The 20,919-nt window shown below is 42.0% G+C and overlaps 1 protein-coding gene across 9 annotated transcripts in view; it reads right to left on the bottom strand.

Moving 5' to 3' along the window:
* The window catches only part of CTNND2 (catenin delta 2), a 930,830-nt gene that overhangs the window by 255,009 nt on the left and 654,902 nt on the right, over positions 1 to 20,919 (bottom strand). For all 9 annotated transcript variants that reach the window (XM_060295662.1, XM_060295656.1, XM_060295659.1 and 6 more), the window contains one exon: positions 1,932 to 2,064. In XM_060295662.1, the coding sequence (XP_060151645.1) occupies positions 1,932 to 2,064 (133 nt within the window). The remainder of the gene's footprint in view (positions 1 to 1,931; positions 2,065 to 20,919) is intronic.

Raw genomic sequence — 20,919 nt, forward strand, 5'->3', positions numbered from 1 at the left:
AACAATCATTTCTTTGATCTCAGCCTTGGCACTACTGATATTTGGGTCTGGACAACTCCTCGTTATGGAGGCTGCCCTGCGTATTACAGAACGTTCTGCAGCATCCTTCGTAACCGAGCAGGACCCTATGGGGCCTTCCCAGGACAGACCCTCTGTGTTGTCCACCTGTCTCTTGTCTGTAGAAAAACTTTAGCCAAAGAATAAGTTTAATCAGAGAAGTGAGAAAACGCAGAAAGAGAGGGAAACAGTCAAGCAAGACAAAGTAATAATAGTTCAGCCATTAAACAAAGTCGAAGACCTTTAGTTCCTCCCCAAGAGCTACAGGTAATATGCTGAGCCATATTCTTGGAGCTGATTTGTAGATACTGAAACACCCACCTGGCGGAAGAAGTTAACTACATGATGCCCAGACTGAAGCCGTGACATAAGCTGCTCCGTCTCGCACAATTCCAAGAACTGGCCTCAAGGACATGGGAACAAGCCGACCCTGGAACTGAAGACTAACTGTACTTAAAATAATCAAGATGACCCTGATCAGACCATGGCATGACCAATTTCGAGATGACCGTCAGAGCCGACTGTGCTGTTCTGCATGTAGCCACGCCCGCCACCTGTACACCCCCGAAACCCCCCTCTAAAAGCTCTTGCCCCCTGATCAGCAGTTGGTAGTTGCTTCTTGGACACAGGTCCACCTTCTCCCCAGGTTGCTGGTCTCCTGAATAAAGCAATCTTTCCTTTCCTACCAACACTTGTCTCTCAAGTACCAGCTTTTGAGCGGTGAGCGTCTGAACCTGAGTTGGGTTAAAACCCTGACTGCTACCCACTAGATGCTGAAGGCTCCACCACAACCGTCTTCAGTTCTGACGACCCACGATACCTCCAGATGTTGTCAAGTGTCCCTCGGGAGGCAAAGTCACACCTGGTTGAGAACCACTGCCCTATATTCTTTCCATAAAGAAATATGACTGTTCTAGTAAGAATGAGCATGGGTCAAGCCCTCCATAGTCCCAGGGAAATAGAGACAGGAAAAAAAAAAAATGAAAAGCTGCTAGGCTATATACATCTCAATGCAAGCAAGCAAAATCTATAATAAATTGCAATTATATCTTCAAATCTCCTCTTTCCACTCTTAAACTAATTTAGACTCATCCTCAAAATTGCTTACATGCTATGGAGATGACTCTTTGTAGCTTATAAAATCTCTGCTAAAAATTTGATTACTCAGCTGCTCATATGCAAACGCTTTGTCCCTTGTCTAAAAAATCAGAGTTAGCTGTGCTGACCACTGTGATTTTCCAGAAATATCACACACCACAATTTATGCACTTTAAAGTATTCCAAAAACTTAGAGCATGTTAACAATTGTTTACATGCTGGACACAGATAGTAGTCTCTTTAACAGAACACATGTATCTGTATGATATCCACTGGCATCTTTGTAAATGGCTCAGAATGCTTGGTTATAACACAGAGCTGGTTTATTGCCTAAAGTTCCCACCTTACCAATGAGTTTTCCAGAAAGGACAGAGGATACCATATATTGATGTGGTAATCTTGCTGAAGTTTGACGAGACAACAAAGATGCTTTGTATTTCTTTAGGATTTAGAAGCAGAGATGACTCCAGAGATGGAATTGGGAAGAAAAAGGCGAATCACACCAAAAGTATAGCATTTCATAATCTTGCCTCTGTGATACTAGCATATATCCTTGGTCCTCTATTCCTTCAGTATTCAAATATAAAAAAGAAGAATGTATACATAGGCATGCCAAATACTTAGATGAAAAGTGCTATGCTTCAGTCATAAATGTGGATCTAAGTTTTGATAACATAACTTTAAGTTTCGTGTTTCTTTCTCTTTCAACATTACTCTGAACACCTAAGAGGTGATGAATCTGACACCAGTCATTTGCGATTCCAAGTAGTGCTTACCTCGGCTTTAATTTTATTGTCTCCAAAGCAGAGGTGCTGTAAATAGGCTGCAGCATTAGACTGGACCGAAGGAAACTGATGTTGCAACATCTGAATCACTTCAGGCAGTTCCGGGTCTCTCCATCCAAATTCTCTGAACAAAAGGAAGGCAGGAGAACATGAGAGGGAAATCCTGCAATACTGTTAGCCTATGGTTAACTCACTTATGTAACGCCTATGAGAGTTTACACGGGAATATTTCACAACTGATTGTTCTGGTTTCCTTGCCCATGCACCAACTTAAAAAAGGATTTGAAAAGATTTCATTGAGTAAATGGTTTGTAAGTATATACATGTGTACATATACATATATAATCTTAAATGTATCAACTGAAGTAACATGTTTATGAAGACTGAAAAAAATGACTTAAAATGGCATATGAGTTTATTAATATAGACATGTTTCATTTAGTCTTCAGTAGATAATTTATAAGATCACATTTATTTTCTAATATGTTATTTCAACAGTCTTGTTCAGGTACAGCATTTAGTTAAATTATCAGACAAGAGAAAATATAACTGGATGGGTCCAATCTAAAATGTCATGATAGCAGTTAATGCCATCTTTGTTATATTTATAATTATTATTGTTATTATCATAACACAACAATTTTCTAGGGATAAAAGTATTGTAACAAGAAGCCTTTATAGGGCTTCCCTGGCGGCACAGTGGTTAAGAATCTGCCTGCCAATGCAGGGGACACGGGTTTGAGTCCTTGTCCGGGAAGATCCCACATGCCGCGGAGCAACTAAGCCCGTGAGCCACAACTACTGAGCCCATGTGTTACAACTACTGAGGCTGTGAGCCACAACTACTGAGCCTGTGTGCTACAACTACTGAGCCTGTGAGCCACAACTACTGAGCCTGCGCTCTAGAGCCCGGGAACCACAACTACTGAAGCCAGCGGGTCTAGAGCCCATGCTCCGCAACAAGAGAAGCAACCTCAATGAGAAGCCCATGCACTGCAACGAAGAGTAGCCCCCGCTCGCCGCAACTAGAGAAAGCCTGCACATAGCAACGAAGACCCAACGCAGCCAAAAATAAAATAAATTAAAAATAAATAAATACATTTGTAAAAAAAACGAAGAAGACTTTATAAAAGGAAATTATTTATTTAAAGAGTTAGGTTTATTCAAACAATGTTAATAAACCTTATGCATGGTACATTCTTTTCCTGTATCCTCCTGTTTACATCTGAGCTACTCCAAGAAGCTGGTTGTTTATTTAACTTTAAGAAATATGCTCCAGGATACTTAAATCCATTCTAAAACACAAGGTTAACTGTACCATTATGCAAATGAATATTCTTTCGTGAAATCGATCAGCTCAACCAGTCAGAGCATGGAGCTAACAGGGTCGGATGTATGGGTTCCATTCTTGCATCAGGGAGCCAATTTTTAACAGAGACATAAAAAAGCAACCTCTGAGACCACAGATAAAACCCTGACCCCACGAGCCACAAAAGGGTACTATTTCTCCGAAGGCCAGGCTGGAAGAGAGACAGCTTTGCAGCAATCACTTGACTCCTGGAAAAACAACTCAAAAGCATACATCCTATTGATGTTGTCACCAGGTCAGTGTTGTCACCTCAGAAGAGGAGTCATGAAAAATGGGACAGAGACGGAGCAGACAAAGGTTAAAAGTTTCCTCATAGATTCTAACCTGTTCTCTTTATCTTTTCTTTATCACGACTCGTAGAGGTTGTCAAGCAAACCGTGAAGCATGTTGGTACCTCCTTACAGCTACTAAAGACAATGCGGAATAGGGTTCCTTTCGAATTGGCTCAGTTTTTATGGGAAACATAAAGCATTCGATTTAATGTGCAGTAAGTACCTAATAAATTTACCTAAAATCTTAGGCAGACACCCATTTTCAAATGGGCATATAGTACAGGAGCACCTTTGCCACAAAACATACTTAAGTGGTTGCTGATAATGGACAAACTATTGGATTTTTTTTTTTGGCTAGGTGATCACAGTAGAAAAAAATTATGGATGAAAACACAGGAAGCCTGTTTTTCTTTTTAATTTCATTTCCTTCCGTTGCATGATCCTAAACCACCTCAATGTGCAACATCCAGAAAGCACAGTCTTTGTTCTTATAATAGCAGCCTCTTAAAATTATATCCTTTGTTCAGGTTAAATCAAAAGCTACAGAACACCTGCAAATTAAAGTTAGAAGTATCATGTAAAGACGCTGGATGGCTAAGGTGAATTCAGGTAAGCCTGTGCTATTGGAAAGTGATTAGTAAAGAATTCATTTCAGCCTATTTTATTAACCAGATGGGAATTGCTCTATTAGGCTTACACAGCATAGATCAAGAACGTCTTTGAACAAGAGCTCTGGAGGAACAGTCTTAGGGGCTCTGCACACACGCAAACACACGGCCTTGCTTGTGTCGATGCATGCATGCACAGACGCACACATGAGAGTGCGTGCGTACGCGCACACGCACGCACACGTGCACACACATGCACACACACACACACACGCACACGCACACGCACAGCCCAAAATCAACAGAAGGAGGAAAATTCCAAAGAGTCATCCAAGTCTCTTTTTCTAGAAAAGCTTTGTGTTACCTAGATGAGATTGCGCTTGGATTTTGTGCTGCCTATGTGCTTCTAGGGAAGAGCCAGAGGAAATAAAATGTCTATCTTATTTGGGCCAGAATTCAGTACAAGGCATGGATTCTTTACATGAGGTCTTTTTTTTTTTTTTTCAATTGAAGTATAGTTGATTTACAGTGTTGTTTCACATGTACAGCAAAGTGATTCAGATATATGTGTATGTGTGTGTGTGTGTGTGTGTGTGTGTGTGTGTGTATTCTTTTTCAGGTTCTCTTCCCATATAATTATTACGAAACATTGGGTATAGTTCCCTGTGCCATACTGTAGGTCCTTGTTGGTTATCCTTCACACGAGGTCTTAATCCTTAAGAACAAACAGTGCTCACAAGACAAAAAAAAGTTCTGGAAGAGACAAAACCAGCAGAAGAACAGCACGAGGGAAGATATGGGGCCATAAGAGGAGTTGACAGATTTGAAAAAGGTGTGCATTCAGCCAGGCGGGCTGTGGGACAGGAGGCCGTTGGGGGGGCGGGGGCGCTGCCTGGGAATTGCGGGGCGGGTGGTGGAGATGAAGCTGGAAAGCAAGGTTAGCATGAGATCACATAGAGCCTTTCACTCAAATACAAAAAGTCTGGGCCTGGTCTGCGGTCAGTACTGTGACAAAGAAATCTAAGGAAATTTAGATATGTTTAGGCTTATAGGACAGACAAAAAAATAATCTTAAGTAATACTGCGAGTACAAACCAAAAGTCGGTTGCCAAGGTTCCCCGTTCACATGCTTTCACGCTTTAATCCTTAACTAGTCTTATGTAGTTTCCTTTCATTTCACGCAGGAGGAAATTTAGACTTAGAGATGTTCATGAACTTAAGTGGTGGGGTGGAAATAAAACTCTAGCTTTCTGCTTTCAAATAGATAAATTTAACCGTCTAACAATGATGCCTGCTGTAATCACTGTCTTGAAGTAATGTCTAAAACAGAAATAATGTCTAAAACAGTGATTTTTTTTAGACAATGTCTAAAACATAAACATGTTTAAAACCGTGTCCCTAGGGGACATCTGACGACGCCAGAAGACCGTTTTGGTTGTCACAACTGGAAGATGCTACCGGCATTCGGGGGGCAGAGGTCAGGAATACGGCTCAGCATGCTACAATGTAGACACAATCCCCTACGACAAAGAACTGTCTGTCCCAAAATATCATTAGAGCCAGGATTGAGATACCCTGGTCTAAACATGGACTGGATCTGATCATTTTTGTTGAGTAAGCGTGTTATGAATCTTTTACTCCGTGATTACTGTAACAGAGCTGGCATAGGATTTGGCATCAGGATAATTAGGCAAGAGTTCAGAACCTGAGCATCTGGCTTTCCCCCTTCTAGACTATAAATACAGGAGAGTCGCTCAGTGCTGGCTGGTCTTGGTGTCCATGGATCAAATACAGAGAATGATGCCATCTATTCCATGGGACTTCGTTTTAAAAGCCACCATAAAATAATCTGTATGAAAGTGAAAGTGCTTGGCAAACTATTAAAAGCTAGATATATTCTACTAATTGTTACTCTAAGACTGTTATAAGGGTGTGTGTATATATATATATGTATATATGTATATTTTAAAAATTTATATCATACCCATTTAATTTAAAAAAATACCCTTTTACTGTTGTGTATTCATTTGGACATTAGACTTATTTGAAGGAATATAAGTGTAACAAGAGATACTACTGTAGCCTGTAGTAAAAACTGTGCATTAAAACGTGCCATTTTGAAATGATTTTTCCCCCATCTCCCTTCAGAGGCAGAGTCCTAGGAAGGGCAAAGTGTTCTGGACACAGTCAGAGTTGGCTCAGATGCTGTTCCTCTGTGAGCGTTCCTCCTGTCTGTGTCTTGTTTGCTGTTGAATCTCCACTGGCTGGCATGCGAGGTCTGCTCTGAGTAAATGTCCATGGAGTCCATCCGTTAGACTGAGATAATAATTTCTACCTTAGAGTGCTGTTGGGATGAGTAGAAGTAATATACAGGAACCCCTTAGAGCAATGTTCGGCACACAGTGTGGACCCTCAAGAAATGTCAGGTGTTGTATATAACTAGATGAAGAAGAGAAGAATGAAAAATAAGAACCATCTACAATTTTCTACAGAAGCCCAGCTCATAACTCTCATTTGTTACTGGGCTTCACTTGAGAAATGTTCATGGAACTGGAGAATATGCAAATGTAACCTTTTCTCCATTAAAACTTGTCACACAGACCGACAATATTGTGACTAAACCGTCACTCTTCTAAGGACTCTCTGAGTTGTTAAAATTACAAGGCGCTTAGCACGGAGCTAAATAGCAAACAGTTTGAAATTTGTTACTGTGTTAGGCTGCCGATGAAACAGAGCCGATGTACTGTCACAACATTTTTATCAAGTTGACTTCCATGTCGAAAAGAGCCCCAGGGCAATCAGAGTCTTCAGAAATTCAAACTGTCATTTTTCAGCAAAGCTTCATGTCAGAGGGAGAGAGTTCACTTTTGACTGCAAGGTCAATAAACTACATTGGTAGCGGGGCTGTAGGGACATTATTTAAGGGTATGAAAATCTCAACCGTTTATAATCTTTTGAACTCTAGCTAAAAGTTTTAAAGACCATATTGGCTTTAACTTTTCCATCCAGAGTCAATGAGATGAGGTGTTTTGTTTTTTGATTTGGTCTTGTTGAAATGATGGGGTTAAGGGGATGCAGAGACAGTGGTCACAAGAATAAGTTAGGTGGAAAGATTTTTCTTTTTTTTCTTAAAATGGAGATGTTTTCACGCTTGTTGACAGATAAGAACTTATCCAATGATGAACCCATGGAAGCACGAATGTCTTAATTCTCATCCCTGAACAGTTTGTCGCCAAAACAAAAAGCTGCCCTTTATATGGTTAATCACATTTATAAAACACATCTTTGCTTTTATATAAATGGCAGCACTGGAATTATGACTGCCTAGAAAGCAAACACAATTGCCATAGTTTGTAGAAAGCAGTGTCTCTCTCCAAGCTTTACATTTTGAGAAACCAACAGCGTTCATTCACTCTACCATAGTTTCTCCACCTGTCTCTGGGTGGAGCGACCATACTACTCCTTGTAGACACGTTTAGCTCCCGGGAAATTAGAAACTGGGACCCCGAAGCCAGCAGTTCTTCCCTATTGTCAGTGACACTTTTCTCATCTAAAATCTGTATTATTAATTATACCTTCTCTTTTCAAGAAATATTGAAGCAACTCAGACGAATCGCCTATGAGGATGTGGTGAAACAGGAATGAAAAATCAAGCCCACGAAAGAGAGAGAACGCAAATGCGATGAGCAAAAGGCCAGCATGCTTGCTTAACTTGGTGCAGATTTGACTCTTTCTTTACAAACTGCTCTGCTGTCAGAAGAGAAACTCACAGAGGAGAGAAGGGGCCGTCCCTGTTAGGTGAAAGGACACAATCCCCACCACTTCATGCACCGGGAAACCAGGAGGAAAGAATCTGGGATCTCTCTACATGTCCCGCTATTTGCGGCAGGTCTCTGGTTAGGGTACTGGGGTAGAGACTGAATCATGCTCCAAAGGTGTCCGGGTCTTAATCCTTGGAACACGTTCATGTCACCTTACATGGCAAAACAAACTGCACAGAGAATCAGAAGGTAACAGACCACTGAAGCAAGATGACACGCTGCTGCTTCTGAGAACACAGGAAGGGGCCAGGAGCCAAGGAATGCAAGGGATGCGGCACTTGAAGCTGGAAAAGCCAAGGAGAAGGATTTTGCCCAGAACCTCTGGAAGCAGCATGGCTTTGCGGACACCTTACGTACGGGCCAGTACACCTGATTTCAGACTTCTGGCCTTCAGAACCATAGGAGAAGAAAGGTGTTTTTTTACATCACTGACTTTGTGTTAGTCTGTATATCAGATGCAGAGGCCCACCTGACCCCAGGATATGGCCCTCCTAAGCCTAGCAGAGACCACCCCATTGGAGTGACTCCAAGGGTGTAGCGGGAGCTGTCTGCAGTATCCCGAGAGGCACCACCTCCAATGTATGCCTCTGGGAGTCCTCCCTGACTTCTGATTATCAGGCAGACGCCTCTATTAATTTACCCTGAATTCCCAACCACCTCCTGTTTATCTATTCGGAACTGCAGCTTCTCTGACCCTCAGCTGCCTGGCTGCCTGCTTCACCTTGGGATTCAGCCATGAACCCCTCCCTCCTCCAGCCAACGTTCACTGAGTGGCCACTGAGGATGCAGTAGTGGACGCGGCAAAAGTTCCTGTCCTTGGGGAACCTTCTAATGGTAACTGCCAGTTAATTCCTGAAAGGGCAAAATATATTATTTGCCAGATAGTGATAAGTGTGTATTGGGTTGAATAGTGTCCCCCCCCCCTCGCCAGATTCAAGTCCACTCGGAACCTCAGAATGTCACTTTATTTGAAACAGGGTCTTTGCAAATGTAATTCAGGACCAAGATGGGCTCTCACTGGATTAGGATGGGTCCTAAATCCAATGGCAGTGTGCTTATAAGAGACAGAAAAGGACACAAAGAGACAGAGAGAGGAGGTGATGCGAAGATGGAAGCAGAGATGGCAGGGAGGTGGCTACAAGCCCAGGGATGCCAAGGATTTCCTGCAACTGCCAGAAGGAGAGAGGCATGGCATGGTTTCTGCTTCGGAGCCTCTAGACAGAACCAACCCTGCCAACACCTTGATTTGGGGCTTCTGATCTCCCGAACTCTTACAGTATAATTTCTGCTGCTTTCAGCCACCTAGTTTGTGGTACTTTGTTATGGCAGCCACAGGAAACTGATCAAGCGTGATGGGAAGAATAAAGCAGAGCAGACGTAGGCCAGATGTGTGTGTGTGTGTGTGTGTGTGTGTGTGTGTCCGCTGACACTGCAAATACAGTGGCTGTGGAAGACCTTGCCGAGAAGGTGACCTGGGGCACAGACCTGCAGGTGCTGCCGGGTGGAAGGGACGTTCCGAAAGGGAGAAGGGTCACAAGACACTGAGGCAGGAGCATGCTTGGCACGTCAGACAAGAGGTGAGAAGGCCAGCGAGTGAAGTGGAGCAAGTCTTGGGGACCATGTTGAGAGAGGCAATGGGGTGCAGATTACACAGCATTTGTCAGCCTCAGCGGGCCGTTGGCTTCTTCTCTGACAGATCTGGGAGCCATCCGAATGTCGTGATCTGGTTCATATTTTTAGAGGATCAGTCTGTCGGTGGTTGCAAGGATGTATGCATCTGTCAAAACTCATAAGCTACAGGCCTAAAATGACATGTCTATTGTCTATACCTTGATAACGCTGTTATACCTTGATAACGCTGGGTCTACAGAGGGGATCCCTCTGGCTGTGGGGTTGAGAACAGACTGTGGGGGGCCAGATTGATGCCAAAGAGATGCCCAGTGAATCCCTCCCGTAAGCCCCCTCTCCTTCTCCCATCTGCTGGTCCCCATGAACTGGCGACCCCTGTTGCCTCACATCTCAGGCCCAGCCTGGAGCCAGTGGGGTGGACTGGTTAGGCTAGGACCCCCTTTTGGGGACTGGTGTCTATTATTTCAGAATAAGCAGGAGCAGTTTCAACTAGCAAGTTTTCTACCGGCTGAACTGCAGAGAGACAAACAGTAAAATAATGGGAATTTCTGAACCATTACGGATACTGGGCACCTTAAGTAAATCTTAGCCCAGCAGTAGCCTTTTAGGGGTTGAGAGGTGAAAATAATGTAAAATGTTCAGGCAAGATTTATGCCATTATTTGCCATTTTTAATCACATGTATTTTAAGTGCCAGTGAATTTCTGCCTCTATTGAAGACTTCTAAAAGTGCATTAGATTACAAAGAATCTTATCAGTTTTACTGTAATACTTATTCAGTAACAATTGAGTTTTAAATACTATTTATTTATTCATTAATGCAACTAGACTTTTTCAATAAAAACATGCCCCACAATAAAAAATTAACTTCATACCTACAAGCACTTAGTTGCCCTGGAAATTCTAAAAGGGTGTGCTTAGTGATAACAGCCCAAGGGAAATGAACAACAAATTAGTACCCATAAACTTCTCCTTGTAAGCCATAATGATTTATGGAAAATGTTTATATTCTACGACTACGTACCCATTTTAAAATTAACAATCCATTATGCTTAGGAAAATCACCTGGTCCTGTGAACCTTCAGTGACAACAAGAGAGAAGGGATTTGATGCCCAAGGTCCTGGTTAGGAGTATAACATTCATGTATTTTTTTTTTTTTTTTGTGGTATGCGGGACTCTCACTGTTGTGGCCTCTCCCATTGCGGAGCACAGGCTCCGGACGCACAGGCTCAGTGGCCATGGCTCATGGGCCCAGCTGCTCCGCGGCATGTGGGATCTTCCCGGACCGGGGCACGAACCCGTGTCCCCTGCATCGGCAGGCAGACTCTCAACCACTGCGCCACCAGGGAAGCCCCATTCACGTACTTTTAAGCAAGTTTTTACCTTGTCAATATCAGGAGATGATCAGGATTCTACCTCGGGATTAGATTAAGAATCTGAGAGAAGGCCACAAAGGCCTGGATCATCCTCAAAAGGTTTTACTATACTATATATATACGTGTGTGTGTATTAAAGAGAACTTAATGTTAAACAATATCAAATAATGGACTAGAAATATACTGTGTATAAATCATAGAATGCAGCACACTTATTCATCAGGTAACTGGATCATCTGACAATTCTCTGTGAAACAATTAAAACAGTGCTTGTAATGATTCTGTTGATGAAAACTTCTGACAGAAGTCACATTGTATTGGGAGATATATTCTAAAGGCAGGGACACCATCTCTTAAGTTACCATGGGAGGCTCCACGTTTCTGGAAGTGAGAACGTGCCCCATGGCACTTGTCATGGTGTCTTTACAAAGTAAGCTGTGAGCGCATACTTGAGGGCCGATTGCTAACCAGAGTCCCCTCTGGGCGACAGCCATTACTTTACCATATCCATTGTTGATTTTAGTCCTGTAAATATTTGAAGCATGTCTCACACATACAGGTACATCTTTGTCACCTTATTTTAGTTCTCCAAAGGATGAGAACTTAATTTATTTCAGATAACAGTGAACAGAGATACTTCCTTTAAATAAAATCTGAATAAAGTCTTAATTTCTAACAAAATTTGGTCTTAGAAGAGGTACCAAGTGAGAAAGTTATTTGAAGATATTCTTTAAAATGAGGTAACCAATTGTCTGACAATAGCACCCATGCATTGTCTCCCTCCAGAAGTATTTGATAGGACTTTTAATGAATTAGGACTAGTCCTAGGTCCTGGGGATACGAATATTGAGTCCTGACTACAAACCACTTATAGTTTAGTGGAGAAGACAGACTATAAATAGGTAATGATCATACACTGAGTAAGAGACATTATTCAGAAAATGCAAGAGCTGCATTTAAAGCCCTTGGAGGTGACCTCTCTCCTTCAGGATGGTGCTGGATTCAAATCAGTCCAAACGATAACAGAAATAGGAATTGAAAGCAGCTCTTTTGCCCCTTTCCTGTTTGCCCATTTCTGTTCCCCTCTAACCGTAAAAGAACCTAATTATAGGAATGAGATCACTAAGCAACTGAAACTAACTCCTGACTTATGCTCTCCTGAATGTACACCGGTGTCTTGTCTAACCTGTTGATTCTTCTCCTAGATAAAAATAAGTAAGACTAGCTTTCTACCCCCAGTAGCCGCCCCCTAAGCAATCCTGCAGGTAGATCACGTGGGCAAGATAACATCTGAAGAAAGGGTCAGCCAGTCTTCTCCCCAGATTGCCGGCTTTTCTGATTAAAGAAGCTTTCCTTTCTACGGACACTTGCCTCTCGAGTTATTGGCTTATGAGTGGTGAGTGGCCAAACCTGAGTTCAGTTACATTATTACTAACATTTATAAATAACTGTACCATCATGAATAGCCATAATGATGGCTTGTAATTTCCAAAATTTTCACATATGTATTTTTGTTTGATTTTCTTTACATTTTGAAGTGGGAAGGGACCTTCGCTGGCATTTCCTGTGCTTACTGTGGAGACAGGGAAACTCAGGTCAGACAGTTCAGTGACTTGACCAAGGGCACAGATGAGTCTGTGAATGGACCCTGGTGCCCAACTGTCAAGATTCAAAGCTTAATCAAAGGGACATTTGCCCAAGCTAACTTGTCCATCAGTCTGTACTGCAGTGCACTCAAGCCTCTAGCTCCAAACATTCCGGCCTCTGGATTGTAGCAGTCAGTAATGTGGGAGCATTATTATCTAGTAGAAAAAGCACGTTATCTAAGAAGGAAGAGAGCGCTAATTCCTATGGTTTTGCGGATAATTTCCTGACAGACACGGGGTCATGGGATGTAAGGGGGTGGTTATTCAGGAAGAGTAAATTCAAAAACCAAGTGGCTAGCATGTTGATGCCATCCAGACAAGACCATCAGGACCACACGTGCCCACGGCTTGTTGCTCCCAAGAAAGAACCTACATCACGGGACTGTGGGGCATTTCACTAAGACGGTGTTAGAATATACTTCCAGGATTTGGGCTTCGTGCTTTGGGCAGATTCAAGGCAGCAGGACTTTGTTCTGGATTGGCTGCTGCCAGGATGAGGGGGAAATTCTGTGACTGAGTATCTTAAAGATTCTTAGAAGAAGGAAGAACGGAGCAAGGCTCAAACCACGACTGGTGAAGAAACAGCAGTCATTCCAATGATCCAGGAAAGATGGTTGTTTTCATCAGTCTGTGGTTCAGACAATGTTCACGTTTTGTCTGTGTTCAGACATGAGTATAAGGGGGCCTTGATTTTGTCTGGAACCATCATTGTGGCTCATCAGAGTGGCCTCATGAGATGTTTATATTCTGTGAAATTGTCTACGCTCAAGAGAAAAACAGGCCTCACTGTGGATGCCTGACCAGCTCTTCTCTTTCTTGGCCACGAGGCCTGGGCTGCCCAGTGAGAACCAGGGAAAGGGAAGGGAAGGTGCTAAAGACAAACGTCCTTTTCTGCCACTGGCTGCCTCTGCAGAGGTGTCACTCTGGGGGTTAAACGGTGTTGTTCAGCTCTGTCAACATGATACCAAAACTACACGTGACAAGAAAAGGAAAGAAAAGAGAAGAAACCAGTGGCTCTGTCTCCATGAAGCCACACTCCAACTCTTTTTGTATCGCTGACTGGTTATTTTGCAATCTTACAGACAGCAAGTCTGACACTTGGGTATAAAATCCTGATGAATGACTTCATGTATCGTGTCTCTTAGCACTTCTTGTTGTTGTTACCTGAAGAAATGCACTAGGAATGGAAGGAAAGATTTTTGAGAGTCGTTGTTTAGCTGCTAAAATAGGGAAGAAAAAAAAAAACAACAACCCAAACTATCGACATTCAGTTAGGTCTGTTGTTACTAGTGTCCGTACCAAAAACACGCTTATCTAGGTCTATTACTTCACGTTGCTCTTAAAGGGATTCTAAAGAAGCTGTGAATACTCTGGGTAAACTCTTAACGTTAGAAAAAAGAATACAGTGTTCAAGTGGCCTTTCACAATTATTTCTCATGACTAGACATTAGGTGCAAAGGAATTCCATCCATAGATATTTCCTTTCATCATAGTTCACAGTACTTTTGCTACAAAACTTAATTTACCTCCATTTCTGGTGTCTGGATGTTTCCAAACATAAAATGCAGAGGATATAATCACCTTTTATTTTGAATAAAATAACCAACACTGGCTGTCTATTAGTAGGTCTTACAGGTGATGGGTGAAAGGGGTACAGCTCCCAGGTACAGCTGGGAGCGGCCAGCTGTATACCGCTATACTGAAAGATTCCATACATGTGCGGCTGAATACATTAAAGCTTCTTTTTAAAGTGCCACAGTAAAAAAAAAAAAAAAAGTAAGAAGAAAGTATTTCTTTCAAGATGATAGTGTTCAATAACCTTTAATTCCTACACACTGATGAAGTCTTAGACTAGGCTTTTATTACCTCTGTGTCCACCTAACTCTCAGTGGAATGGCTGTGATTAATTTGAAAATTAATCGAAAACTGCAATGAGTTTAAAGACATTGTTATTGCTGCCACAGACTCTTACAACTTAAACCGAGGTAGATGGGTGGACAGGGCTGATGGAATAGTTTTGATTACAGAAAAAAAAGAGCAAATGGCAGATAAATATAGTTTCCTTTATGCAGATAATAAAAGCATACAATGTTTCTTTTACATTTTTCCACTAATTAACAATTACGGTTTCTTCATCAAACATTTCTTTATTCACTAGAAAAACATTGCTTTAAGTTCAGCAGCAAACTGAAGCCACAAGGAAACAAATAATTTGGCTCTTGAAGAAAACTAATTTAATATTTAATTGTATACATTCAATTTTTGAATCAAATACTTTTTCTTTGTGAGAAGTGACTGAATACAATAATTGGGCAGAGCTTGACTTTGTATCATTTCAGAGGCTCCCAAACCGCATAGATCACAGGGCCCTTTGTGTCTGTCAGTGTTTCACATGGTGCCCCTGGGCCCAAAGAGATGCCTGACCACTTCATTTGCTAAGGAGTCAGGTCGGGGCGTGGAGGCGAAGATAAATCAGGAGCTTGGGATTAACATACATGCACGACTATATGTAAAATAGGTAACCAACAAGGATCTGCTGTAGAGCACAAGGAACTCTGCTCAATACTCTGTAATAACCATATAAGGGAAAAGAATCTGAAACAGAATAGATACATATATATATATATATATATATATATTTATGTAGAGCTGAATCACTTTGCTGTGTACCTGAAACTAACCCAACATTATAAGTTAACTATACTTCAATTAAAAAAAAACAAAAAAGGAGTCAGGTCCAAACAACTTAAGAGTTGTCTCTGTCTTGATGAGCTAGTGCCTTCTGGGCTGCACACTTCTCAAACCTTGACATCAAACATTGCCATCTTTGGTTCCTCTCCTGTCAATGTTCACAAGGCATTTGTGTTTTTTTTTAATTAATTTATTCTTTTATTATTATTTCTTTTTATTGGAGTATAACGGTTTTACAATGTTACCTTAATTTCTGCCATGCAGCAAAGTGATTCAGTTTTTTTCTTCTTTAGATCCTTTCTACCAGTAGGTGTTACCTTTTCTTTTTAAAATATTTATTTATTTTTGCCTGTGACGGGTCTTAGGTGCATCATGAGGGTTCTCTAGCTGTGGTGCGCGGGCTTGGTTGCCCCACAGCCTGTGGGATCTTAGCTCCCCGACCAGGGATCAAACCCACGTCCCCTGTATTGGAAAGTGGATTCTTTACCGCTGGACCACCAGGGAAGTCTGGGTACAATTGAATTTTGAAACTGAACTAAGTCAAACTCATGCTTCACTTGGCATCTGACAGATGCTGTGTGATTTTGCTGTGTCGCCCTGGGGCTCCTTGGCACACAGCTTGGGAACAGCAGTAAATGAATGGTCCTTCCAATAGCTATGACCTAAACCTAAATAAGGAATTTTAGCATAACAAAGAATTATTGGGGAAGGGGAACTTTATATTGTAAGTTTAAATATAGAATTTCAATTAAGTGACGCAGAATATAAGGTTAATGAACAAAAACACCTGTCATCTGGGAAAATATTCTTACTCATTTGTAACAACTTCTCCTTTGGTAAATGTTTTCAAATGTATTATTTTATGACTTTGAAAGGCCTGAATCAGCATTCCTTAATGATTCTTTGAGTATTTAAAAGATGCTTACAACAGAATTTGGGGAGGTACCAACATTTAAAATTGTCTTCTCTTTCTCTCTTTCTTCTCTTTAGCAATAAAGAGTATAGTAAATGGACTCATGAAATGTTCACGACAAAAATTCTACTTTAGCGCCAGTGGCATTACTGTAAACACTTCTCTTATTACATCCAACATGCTCTTAACTGTCTCAAATTGCCGTTAAAGTATTCATTCGTGCGCTTGATTTTGAGGGACCTCCTGCATACGCACTTCCTGCCCTTGCTCCAGGGTCTCTGTTGGGCTCTATGGACTTAGACTGCCGGATAAGAAATCACATGAGGGACGAGAGAGCCACGGAAAGCAAATGGGGTCAGTGATATGAAAACTCTGCTCTCGGGTGACTGTAACAGGCACTCTTTCTAGATTTGACTGCACTGGAATGATCAGAGACTGTACAGAGAAAATATTTTATCCACTACCTCCAGAGACCATTACAGATTTAATAATCAGAGAGAATATCTCCTTACACAACACGACTTGACATTAAGCACTGACATGACTGTCCTTCGCACAAACAGAAGTCAACACAGTTAAGAGCTCACGTTTATTGAGCCCCTCCTGCATGCTCGGAGCTGCTCTGGACACCTTACCTACTTCATACCCACCGCAGTCCCATCAGGGCGGTGCCATTAACATCCTGATTTTATAGATGTAGCAACTGTGCAACAGAGGGCTTTACAACTTGCCTGAAGTCCCAGAGACAGTCGAGTGACGGGGCCAGAATTAAAATTCAGAGAGATTCGGTTCAGAGCCCACGCTCTTAACCAGGATGCTACACTGTCTAACTAAACAGTTTTCATTGCTATTTCGACAAACCACTGGAAGGTAGAAAGCATCTCTATCCCTTAGAAATTAGAAGAAGACAGAATTCATCTAAATCAGGACTAACACCATGTCTATTATGTATTTTCCAGTGGCAACTGATTTCTCTCTTTAAATCACGAATTGTATCATTTTAAAATTATCAATAACTCACACAAAGACACGTTATATCGCCGACTTTTACAAAGCGGGAACATTATTTTTAAGCACACATGTCTGTTGTGCTTCCTCTATTCACAATTTCAGGCAATACTGTAAGGGTCCCAGGTCTCAGAGACAAGTGATGGAACAGAGAATGAGAGGCCTTACCGGAGAAAGAGCAATAACATTTTCCAGATATAATACATTTTCCTAATTTCTATTCTTCTACTAACCTTAGTGTTCCCCCGTTTTTGTCTTCCATAAGGGATTTTCTATGCCAATCAAAATCTGCTGGTTGGGATTAAATCCAGATATGTTCTTTAAAAAAGGTCTGATATAAACGAGTTCTTTCTTTACCCTCAGTATATTCATTTATTTATATTTATTTACCCAATGTAATATATTACCTTATCCCCAAACTATGTAGTATTTTCTATTAAAATCCACTATGAGAAGGCTTCCCTGGTGGCGCAGTGGTTGAGAGTCCGCCTGCCGATGCAGGGGACACGGGTTCGTGCCCCGGTCCGGGAGGATCCCACGTGCCGCGGAGCGGCTGGGCCCGTGAGCCATGGCCGCTGAGCCTACGCGTCCGGAGCCTGTGCTCCGCAACGGGAAAGGCCACAACGGTGAGAGGCCCGCGTACAGCAAAAAACAAACAAACAAACAAACAAATTCACTATGAGGACCACATAAAGCTTTTCATTGCGTGGATGTTCGGAATATGATGACTGTCTAAATCTAATAAACTAAAATCTTGACTAGATCTTTTAAATTTGCATGAATCACCCCAGTTTTAATATATCTGACTTAGCAGAGTGATAGGCCTTTGTAGTTGCTAAATAAATATTAGTAGTAAATTGAGTTTTCTTCCCGAGGACTCTGTAAGGTAGGGTCTATGATTACCTTTACTTTAAAGATGAGGAGACTGCGGTTCAGAGAGTTTAAGTGATTTGCCCAAAGTTGGTAGAAGGAAGCCCCAAGAGTCACCTTGGGTTTCCATAAGTCCATAGCATATGCTCACTGCATGAAGCTGAACCCCTCCCATTCATGGCTGTGGTTCTCAGGGATGGTTAAGGAAGCTGGACTTTGGGCACAAAGGAGTAATTTATTCACAGGTGGTGCAAAGAATACTGTTCCTGTTTTGCAAGATAAAATTAAACACACTCAAGTTTTTTGGTGCTCTGTAGGGAGTGTCTGACTTCCATCTAAATAAGTAACAGAGGTACAGGCTGTGCTCAGAGGCAAGATCTCAAAGAAGGCTTTCTTCCACTAGGTCACAGGAGAATGCACACTTCCTCAAGTTATGAGAGCACTGAGATTCATTCTACCGGGGATGTACAAATGAAAAAGCAGAAGATTTTTCTGTTTTTAAAATCCAAACAGAAGGTGTAATATCTATGAAATATTTCTCGAAGTTAACAGAAGCAAGTATCATCCTCCTTCGCAGACTTGAAAATACTTACGGTTGACTAAAATGTTATGTTCGGTTCGATAGTCAAGACATCAGCTATCAAAGCACTACTTTAGGTGAAAAACACTGACCATTCAGCTGAGTATCTTCATGGCTCAGAGTAATGCCAAGTGGTTTGGGTGGTTGTTTTAATTTAAGGTCTGTACTCCGGAGGACGCCAGAACTCAAAGTTTAGGGATCCGTTTTAAACACCTTCCCTTCATCCCCTATTATGCATGTGTCATCGATGAGTGTTTGTAACTACGCCTTGGCCTATTTATGTTGAGTCTCTGAAATACTTGAGACTGTAAGTTACTGCCTATTGTGTGATTTAGAGCCTGGCATCAGTAATGTAGGGGAGGGGATGGAACAAAACTAAACCTTATTTATGGAAAACATGGGCCTTTCCAGCTGCACCCGAGACTCCCAGGTCTGGGCTCCTTCCTGCTGCAGTTTGGCATCCAGCTCTCTCCAAACACCCTTCCCAGAGAGCAGACTGCATCTGCTGGTTTTACACACAACCCAACCAGAACTTCAGGCAGGCAAGTGTATGACAGAGAAGCATCTTTGGATCCTAGCTGTTTTTCTGTTCATTTAGCAGCTGGGGAGATAGCAACTATTTTTGGGAAAAGACTCTTAGAACTAAAATCACCATAATATTATAACATAGAGAAGAAGTCAATCTTGTCTCATTTTCTCTGAAATGTAAACTCCATAAGTTGCCATGAACATGATGGTTACCCAATCTAGAAGGATGCTGATGAAGGGCTAGGCAGGCACCATTATCCCATAAGAACACGACTAGTTACAAGGGACTCTTTCTTCTTTACCAGTTGGGAAGAAAATATTACCGCAAATAAAAGAGTCCTTATTAAGTTCCTCCCTCTCTCTCAACTCGCAGTATCCAATCAGACACGAGAACTGTAAATTCAATTTCCACAGCAGTCCCATTGCTGGAGCCGTGGCCCATGGCCTCATTACTCCTTGCTTTGAAAACTGTGACGTTTCCTAATGGGCTCCCTCACTCCAGGCTGGAACCCCCAGTTTATCCTGCACACTACCACTGCTTGTGTTCTAGAAGCTTTAAAGCTGCAGTGCTTCTAAAGGCAAACACAAACGTCTCACGGACCTTCTAGAAACCCTCCACTCGCATTCCTTCACTCACAGGACTTTGCTCCAGAAAATTCCCCATACGCCGGCCCCTGCTCCCTCCCACTGCTGTACTGTTTGTAGTTCCCTACTCAGGCCTGGCAGCGCCACCTCTTCCACTGCTAACTTGGCTCATTTCCCATTTGCCTGGCAAATGCTATTCTGCACCAGCATTAGTACCTGCAAAAGCCCTTTTCTGATGACAAAGAAGTTGATAATATCTATAGCGATATTGGTACGTTAGCCTAGACACTTAAACTATCACCTGTGGGTCACACCACTATGGAGAAAATGGTATCTAGTTCCTGACACTGTGGAAATTTCTCTGGCTTCTCTTGTGGCAAGCCAACAGAGTTTGTAGCACTTGTCACCCTGAAATTTTACACTTATCTGTGTAACTGGTTAATGATGGTTTTCTTCACTAGCGAAGCAAACGCCAGCGAGCAGGGGTCATGGGGTTTTTGAACTCATTACCACGCTCCTGGTGTATATAAGCACACCGGCTCATGTTTAGTGGGTACTCAGTGAACAAAGGAAATTATTCCAAGGTAAAAACATCTCAAGGACAAACAGTAACAATGAAAGAAAGTATATAAGTGCAAATACCATCTAAGTACTAACTTAATAGTTACCTGCTCCCTTGTTTGCCATACCTCCCTGACCCCATTCCTTCATTCTTCACTATTGACCGAGTGTCAAGGAGACACCGCGAATAATGTTAAGATCGCGGGCTGCCAGGAGCTTCGGTCTGGGAGGCTGAGGAGTGAGGGAAGAGGGAGAAGACACACGACTAAGGCAGGTCTGCTCATGCTCAGCACTACGGACTTCTGGGGTTGGATAATTCTGGGTTAGGGAAGCGAGGGGCTTCTTTGGATTGTAAGATGGTTTTGCAACATCCCTGGCCTCGAACAATGAGATGCCAGTACAGGTATCCCCTTACACCACTTTGCTTTTAGGAAAGACCTACATTAGTATCTGTGTTTACTAATCGAAAGAAATCTGAAAAGGGTTTCCCCTTTTACAAAAAAAAAAAAAAAGGCAAAAAGT

Source organism: Globicephala melas, chromosome 3 (genome assembly GCF_963455315.2).
Source record: "Globicephala melas chromosome 3, mGloMel1.2, whole genome shotgun sequence".
In the NCBI taxonomy this organism is placed as follows: domain Eukaryota; kingdom Metazoa; phylum Chordata; class Mammalia; order Artiodactyla; family Delphinidae; genus Globicephala; species Globicephala melas.